Genomic DNA, 8,618 nt, shown 5'->3' on the forward strand with positions numbered 1-8,618 from the left:
ATTTCAGAAGACTTTGACATAGCATGTGACCAAAATAAAAATCTACTCTACACCATAATGGCTGGGTCAGAGAAGTTGATTTCCATCAAAAATCCCGGCTCAGTAGTGGCCATTCCAGGGGGATGCCGGCAAGGACCGGCTCCTCAATGAAAATGCACTTCAACTAGAGCCTGTTGTCTTTGCTCGCTTATTTACGATGCTACCTTTATGACCAAGGAACATCTCACGGTCCTTAATTGTTTCAACTTTTAAGTTCATTGTCAGCCACAGAAACACACCCCCTTCATCTTATCACCACCTTTCTGTCTGACTCTCTGTCAGCAGAGACGTCACACTTCATGAATGGACCATTGAACAAACACTGTGTGCAGGCAATACTGTGTACAGGCAATACTCATAGTACTGTAGTACATAATACCGTAGTGTCTTATTATCTTATTGCAATTGCTTTATTTTTACAGATGCCATTCACACATTATATTTTTTAAATTTATATACAGGTATATTATTACATACACTCTAGGGTGCCTCACAAAAAGGGCTCTTTTAAATTTTAACAAAATACAGACAAAGATGTGCTCTTAATATATTTAATTTTTTGGAAATATATTTGCATGTCTAAAAGAGCCACTGTCCGAACATACTGTAATATTTCTTTTTCCAGTGCAAAGGACTCTCATGCTTCAAAATTACCATTCAACGACAGCACAAAACTGGCTGAACAAGAAACCAACATTAAGTGCAAGGACTGATTTTGTATATTTTGTCACAAGAATTAACTCATTCAAAATTCTTATATTGCTCAGGTACCATGTTTCTCCTGCATATCATTCCAAATCCACAAAATGTTACGAGGCCTACTCACATTTTAGTAGAGTGCAGTAAAAGTGCAACATGTCTGACTTCTAGTGGTGATTAGTGGTATAACAACTTTAAACTACCGTCGACCACTGTATTTTTGGTGCCCATGATTCACAAATCCGTTTTTTTCTTTTCTTTCAATTTTCTTTTGGAGATTTGCCCATTTTCCATGGAAAACATGTAGAATGTTTATCAGAGTGAATCACCCCTCTGTGATGTGATTCACCCACATTTGGCGAGTGCTAATGGCGCACTCTGCACTGAACAATACATTTTATTAAAGATTGCCTTTTTTCCAGTACATAAATATTGGTCATAGATGGCCATAATTTCAAAATATAAATGTGTTTTGTCATCTAAAAGTTGAATTTAAACCCCCAAATGCTAAAGGTCAGTTTTCCCTCAAATGCATTTGAGTTACCGGTAATCTAGAAATGTATACATTTTGCAAAGAGAGATGTTATATGTTCATTCATTCAGTTTTTTTTTTGGTTTGTTTTTTTAAATTATTATTTTGCAGGGGTGGGTGGATTCTGTTCATGCTTGCTTGATTTAATGATTGTCGTGTTTGGACCGCTTTGAGGCCAATGAGAACAACGATTTAGTTGGACGTTGTGAAGGGGTGTGTTGGAATGCTTCTTGGAATTGGATTTGGGGGAGAAGGTTATCAGCAACTGATAAGGGCCACATTTAAAAGGCTGGCTAGAGAAAAGAGTACTTGATACTGTCAAACAAGAACAAATAGCAGAAAACAGATAGGATCAGGGATCTTGAAGAATCATGCTTCTGCTACATAAGGTCAATATATTAGTCGCTAATTTATTTGTTGTGGTAGCATTTGTTGATATAGCACTTTCAAACATGGAATCCCCCTTACACAACAGCTGGAGCGAGCCAGTTCGCTTTCGGCACCTGTATGCTGCCAGGGCGGGAGTACATCTGATGATTCATGAAGATGGTCGGATTCTCAGCTCAGCCGATCAAAGTCTGCATAGTAAGTAATGTGTCCATAATTTTAATGTGCAGAATGCGGTGTTTGCCAATAATATCGCTCATGACTTCTGCTTCTACTCTCTTTATTAAATGTGATTAAAAGGCCTGCTGGAGATTCGCCCTGTGGATCCAGGCTGTATTGTCATCAGAGGCATTGAGACTGCACAGTTCCTTTGCATGCATGGCGATGGAAAGCTGTACTCATCGGTAAGTAAATTCTTCTACACCCGATGTGAAAATTCCCAAAGTGTTTCACATGTACAGTCATTTGGCTTAAGAGTTCTCTTTTATGCCTGGAACACAAAAAAACAGTTTTATTTGAATGACGTTGAGATTTTGTCTGTCGTTTGTATGTGCTTGAAAGTGAATGGTCGGCTGTCTAGTGTATATTTACACAGCAATCGACTGGTGTGGAGTACAGTGTGTCCCCCACCTCTTGCTCAAAGTCACCTACGATAGGCTCCAGCTTACCCGTGAGCCGAATGAGGACAAGTGTTACAGAAAATGGATGGAAGTTAAACAGGTCCGTGTAAACAACTGGTGTATGCTGGGAGTAGGCTGGGCTATCAACATTTTAGACAATGTCAGATCATGATATTTCTCCCACATTCTATATACATGCAGGGTAGGTTCATTGAAGACTCAAAATTTCCCATAGGTGTCAATACAAGTGTGAATGGTTATTTTCTTTTTATATCCCCTGTGATTAAGGTTGGGCAATATGGCTGAAAAGTGGATCATGATACATATATTTCATATTTTTCGAAGTGTGTGTGTGAGTGTGTGCGTGCGTGTGTGTGTGTGTGTGTACTTTTTCAACTTTCTACTGTTGTGAATAAGAACCCGGAAGGAAAAAAAGACAGAATTTAGGTAATTTTATTTTAGCATACCTGTATAATACTTGCTGTAAAACTACTATGGGTCAATAGAAATAAATAAATGGCTTTTTAAACATAATGTGCTTAGTGGTGCTGGGTGATATACTGGAGCTGAAAAATGTTTCACAAAAAGTATTTCAGTCAGTGGCTCGGCATGCACTAAACACGTGTGATCACGCATAAGTGAGTGTAGTGCGAGCGTGAGACAAAAGACGTTGCATTCAAAGATCTATACTGGTATAGTTTAAAGACAATGCCGCATTATTTGTTAGTACTTGCAGATACTGATGACAGCATCACGGCCCCTCTTGATACTCGTATCGGTGCAGCATTAATTCTTACAGATTATCTTTTTTTTTTTTAACAACTCATTTAAAATGAGAGAAAACATTGAGTAAACAAAAACAATTAATTGGCTGTACCGTAATTAAAGTAAGCACGACGATCAAGAGGAAAAAAAAATATCTGGCAGCAAAAGTAATTTTCAAGCACTCGACACTGTTGCGTACATTGTAATGTAGTGCAATGTTGTTAACATCCATGCTCCTCCACTCGCGCAATCCATCCATCCATTTTCCGAACCGCTTGATCCTCACTAGGGTCGCTGGGGGTGCTGGAGCCTATCCCAGCCGTCTTCGGGCAGTAGGCGAACGACACCCTGAATCAGTCGCCAGCCAATCGCAGGGCACACAGAGATGAACAACCATCCACTCTCACACTCACACCTAGGGACAATTTAGAGCGTCCAATCAGCCTGCCATGCATGTTTTTGGAATGTGGGAGGAAACCGGAGCACCCGGAGAAAACCCACGCAGGCCCGGGGAGAACATGCAAACTCCACACTCGCGCAATGTAAATGCTTATTGATGGAAGACACTACCCTAAAGCAGTATCGTTATGCAGTTACACGTAGCTTCCTTCGCTGGTGATTCAATGTAAGTGTTGCGAACGAACACTCTCTTGGAGTGCGTGCATTTCAGTTGAACATTCATCTCAGGGCGACTTCATCTTTTTAACTGGCTCATTATGCCATCGGACATCTTATACACCAGAGCAAGCAAGCCCTTTACTGCTCCACCATGTATCCATCCAAAAGTGTTATGCACAATATACAGTCATCTTATTGCAAGAGTTGCACTGAGGCAACTGGTAATTTATTCATACAAAGTTAAGTTTTAAGTTATACTTGCAGTATATTGTATTCAGCATGCGTACGTGCACGCACTTCTTTGGTGGCTCTGTATGTCTGTCTTCGCTTGTTAGGCGGACAAGGTTCACTGTAATGGTTTTTGCGCACTGAAAACACACATTTGTTCCTCCAAATTTCCTCTGCAGGTCCTTGTAATTGTGGCGCACATCATAATGTAGCCTCTGCTGACAGCGTGCAGAGTGCTCTGGTCGGGGTTCCGGTCCTGATTTATTATTATTTTTTGTATGGATACAATATTGAGCGGGGTGGCCCGGTGGTCGACTGGTTAGCATGTCGGCCTCACAGTGCAGAGGTGCATGGTTGGATTCTGGCTCCGGCCTTCCTGTGTGGAGTTTGCATGTTCTCCCCGTGCCTGTGTGGGATTTCTCCGGGTACACCAGTTCCCTCACACATTCCAAAAAACATGCATGGCAGGTTAATGAAACACTCTAAATTGTCCCTAGGTGTGAGTGTGAGCACAGATGATTGTTCGTCAATGCGTGCCCTACGATTGGCTGGCAACCAGTTAAGGGTGTCCCTCGCCCGCTGCCCAAAGTCAACTGGGATTGGCTCAGGCACGCCCCATGACGCTTGTGAGGATAAGCGGATCAGAAAATGGATGGATATTATTGAACACAATTTCTATTGATATTGATTACTCATCTCTTGCGATAGATATAGAAATATCACCCAGCCTTACCTGTGATTGACTGGAAACCAGTCTAGGGTGCACTGTACCTCTCCCCCGAAGTCAGCTGGGTTATGCTCCAGCTTTCCTGCAATCCTAATTAGCAAAAGTATGATAGAAAATGGCTGACTGGATGGATTGGTAAAAATAGCACTGTTGTAAAAACTGGTACATGGAAGAGCCACTGCTGTAACCAAACACACAAGGCGTGAGGCAAGGAGGAACAGGTGGAACATCGGAGGGCATTGTTGAAAATCAACAGGGAGGGGCACGCATGAGGGCTGGGGCGAGGACCCTGAGATGACAAATGTAAAAAATAAACAATCTGTTACTCCACAATTATTATAAAAATGCCCTTGAAAAGGAACAGAAATTAATCAGTGGAGATTTTGGTGTCTGGTTCATGTGCACCTGATTCTACAAGCTGCATCTTTGTCAACATTTTCAGAAGCAAATATTGAATGTTTGTCTGCTCAAATCATACAATTTCCAAATGAGGATTACAAATGTGCCGTGGCTGACTGCTGCTCACCATTTTCCTCTCTTTAAATGTCACAAAACTGTAAACGTCTGTCTTCAGACACCACCAGACGTCCAGTCATTCATTTCAAACAGACGTTTGGTTCATCGGCCTTTGTCCATTTTTGTAAAGGTTTACAAGACGAAAAAACTGAATGAGAAGTGCCAGCAAAAACAACCTTGGTCTCAGAATAGAGAGCCAAGACAAACAGATGTCGAACTACTGAAAGAACAGCAGCATTTCAATGTCTTGTTTATTTATTTAATCGAAAGGTCTTATTTGTCAAAAAAAGTCAAACATATTTGATCACTCCAGAGAACAAATAACCCCATCTATTATAATCCATAACTTTCATTTAATTTGACTGAAACTCAATCCTCATTTGCTACCCATTCCTTTTTTTCACCGGATACTGACTTTTTATCTTCCAACAACTATATTACATGCATCATAACTGATTTGTGATATTTTTGTTGTCTTTTCGCAAAAGTTAGGGAGCACATGACAATAGACAATTATGAAGTGTTTTGTAATCCAACACGAATGCAGTATCCTGAAGAATAATGATTCAGAAATGAAAGGGCCAACCTGATATCTACAAATCAATGGACACCAGCATGTGTTTTTTTCCACTCACTTTATGTCACTTCAGTAGCTTTTGTGTGATTCAAGGTAAACATGATTCGCATGTTACAGCTTGTTTCAAATTTGACTATAAAGCTTATCTTGTCCTGCCCCCTACCTATAACCCAATTCCTTATCTACATGTATAAACAACATGTGTGTTTGTGTATATAAATGTACACTTACATATCCATTCATTCATTCATTTTCCGATCCGCTTTATTTGCGAGCCTATCTCAGTTGTCTTCGGGCAGCAGGCGGGGGACACCCTAAACTGGTTGCCAGCCAATCGCAGGGCACACATATACATAAAACACACCATTCACGCCCACACTCGCACCTCGGGACAATTTAGAGCATGGTGTAAAACTAAAGGCCCAGGGGCCAAATGTGGCCCACCACATCATTTTAAGTGACGCGCAAAAGCAAATCAACGATGACAGCTTCCATGATGCTTGGTAAAATCTGCATCAAAATTTCAAACTTTCACATGTAATAAAACAGTGATATATTATAAGCATTTTATTGTTACCAAACGCCTCATTACACTTACTTAAACAATAATTAAATTGATTGTTATTCTTGACTTCTTTATATAGTCTCAGTGATCACGGCCCTCCAAGGGAAACGGTCATTAGAATCTGGCCCGCGACAAAAATGAATTTGAAAATCCTGATTTACAGTGTTCCATTAATCTGCCACACGTGTTTTTGGAATGTGGACTTCCAACTTGTAGAGGTTTTGGCAAAAATGTGGCACTTCTTTGATTAATTTCAGCTCAATTAAGATAGCTATATAAGTGACTTCATTAGCAGGATCTCAAGCGTATTTTGACAATTGACTCAAGCAATTCACTGACCAGGTGCAGTCCATTATTTGCTAGACAAACAAAACTGATTAAAAGTTTGAAGCTGCTAACAGGTGTTGACCAAGCACTCCTAATATGAAGTACAATATCTCAATCCGACTGAATGTTAATTGTACGTTTCTGCGCCTGTCACATCTTGAGCACGTTATTGGAAGAACATTGTTGGAGTCTCAGAAGGGGAACAAAAGCAACCCGGGGACTAGTTCAAGTTGTTGCTAATAGATGAGTTGAAAATATATTAAGTGTGGCCATTTCCATTACAGCATGTCTACAGTGGTGATGACTGCACATTCAGGGAACAAATCATGCCGGATGGATACAGCATCTACATCTCTGTCAGACATGGAGTACTCCTTAGTTTGGGAAACCATCGGCGGCGACTTCAAGGCAGAGACAGTGGTGTCCCAGCTTTGGCTCAGTTCCTGCCTCGAATCAGTACTGTAGATCAGTCATCCACTCCAGCACTGCAGCCCTTGTTTCACACAACCCAGGACGCATCACAAACGGAGAAATCACTTGACATGGTGGAATCATTTGGTGTTCTTGCACGGATCATTCACAGCCCCAGTTTTCATAAGCGATGACGAGACAGCATTGAGACGCCAAACAAAGAGTGCCTGCTCAATGCCTGTGATCCGCAGGCATGCCTGTGGGAAGATTACTCTCAGCTCATAGTCAGATCAGTCAAGTACAATCCGACCAAACAGACTCTAACAGATGTAAAAATCAAAACATATCAGTGGAATGGATGTCTGACCCTAACTTGGCTGAGATAGGTTGGAGCTTTCCCTGTGATCTGAAAAAGATCAATGCTGGAAAAATGGATGGAGTACGTATTGACTGGAAAAAGTTTTTACCTTAGCATTCATCCCTGAAATGTGAGGATTGAAAATGCTAAAGATATGAAGTCAAGACAACTAGTGACGACTTGTATGGCTCGATACTGCATCAATAGGATAGCCTGACATAGCTCGTGTCAGGGTGTCATTCCTGAGCCACTTACCTGAGCTACTTCTGGAGATAAGAATGCAGATACCGCCACACTTCGAATGGTGAGGGCACTGTGAAAATGTAAAACTGTCCTGCAATGGACGAGAGGGGAGGGCAGCGGTCTGTGGCCAACCCAAAAGTTGAAAAAAAATCCATTCCTTAAGAGATCCTTTCCACCCATTGTCAGTCTTGTTTACTCAACTTGGAGTTAAACTCTGATGACGGTGTTCTCTTTTTTGTATTTATTTATTTATTTATTTATGTACAGTATTTATTTTGGATCAGTGAAGTAATATCACAACACGCATTTCATCAAATGACCCAAATTTTCTCCCGAGTACAGTGATTCCCAACCATCGCACCGTGGCACACTGGCGTGCCATGAGAGATCATTTTGTCAACCACACAAAATGATCCAATCACCAATCTCAAGCTTTTTTTTTGCTATCAACATGCTGAGAGCTAAAATAGAGCAGGTTCTCGAATAATTGAGCTCCAATACGCTGGAGTTGCCTGCATACGGAAATTAGAGAGTTACCTCTGTAGAAATGTTTGAAACTCAACTTCAGACTTAGATACAGTGTTACCTCCTTACTTCATAGTTCGGTTATTGCCGCTTCACTTTATTGCGGGGTTTTCATCTATGACCATAACTTCATCTATTGCAATTCTCCTTCACTATCTTGCTGGTTTTCTTCATTCAAAGACAGACAAGTTAAAAAAAAAGTGATTTTTCTATTTCCCACAGGGGAAAAAAGACACCATGAACATTGGCGCTCATTGCCCCCCAAATTCCATTTCCCTCATCGTGTTTGCATTCGGAAATACACTCTGAGCGCACTCCTTCATGGGCCTGAACTGGAGCCAAGTGCGTCAGGCAGAAGAGATGGAATCGTTTCACACGCAAGTTGCTGATTACAGGCTGCGTTCAGAAATTAAAGTGAGTCTTCCTGCAGCGCACAAGGACAATGCAACGTCTGCCCCCGATGTTAAAATGTTTCTTTTTA

General features: G+C 41.1%; 1 protein-coding gene across 1 annotated transcript; it reads left to right on the forward strand.

The window, feature by feature from the left end:
• Nucleotides 1–1,063: 1,063 nt before the first annotated feature.
• Nucleotides 1,064–8,416, forward strand: fgf19 (fibroblast growth factor 19). Its single transcript, XM_052064037.1, has 3 exons — nucleotides 1,064–1,855; nucleotides 1,958–2,061; nucleotides 6,885–8,416. Exons 1-3 carry the CDS (start codon nucleotides 1,642–1,644, stop codon nucleotides 7,203–7,205), a joined length of 639 nt encoding a protein of 212 aa, XP_051919997.1. The 5' UTR covers nucleotides 1,064–1,641; the 3' UTR covers nucleotides 7,206–8,416.
• Nucleotides 8,417–8,618: the final 202 nt, after the last annotated feature.

The sequence above is a fragment of the Hippocampus zosterae genome, chromosome 4, assembly GCF_025434085.1.
Source record: "Hippocampus zosterae strain Florida chromosome 4, ASM2543408v3, whole genome shotgun sequence".
Classification (NCBI taxonomy): domain Eukaryota; kingdom Metazoa; phylum Chordata; class Actinopteri; order Syngnathiformes; family Syngnathidae; genus Hippocampus; species Hippocampus zosterae.

What these genes read in the sequence shown, in the direction of transcription:
- fgf19 (XM_052064037.1), top strand. Translation starts at nt 1,642, where the DNA reads ATGCTTCTGCTACATAAGGTCAATATATTAGTCGCTAATTTATTTGTT. An exon ending in AGCCGATCAAAGTCTGCATA is followed by an intron (nt 1,856 to 1,957) that starts GTAAGTAATGTG and finishes TGTGATTAAAAG; the next exon opens with GCCTGCTGGAGATTCGCCCT. An exon ending in ATGGAAAGCTGTACTCATCG is followed by an intron (nt 2,062 to 6,884) that starts GTAAGTAAATTC and finishes TTTCCATTACAG; the next exon opens with CATGTCTACAGTGGTGATGA.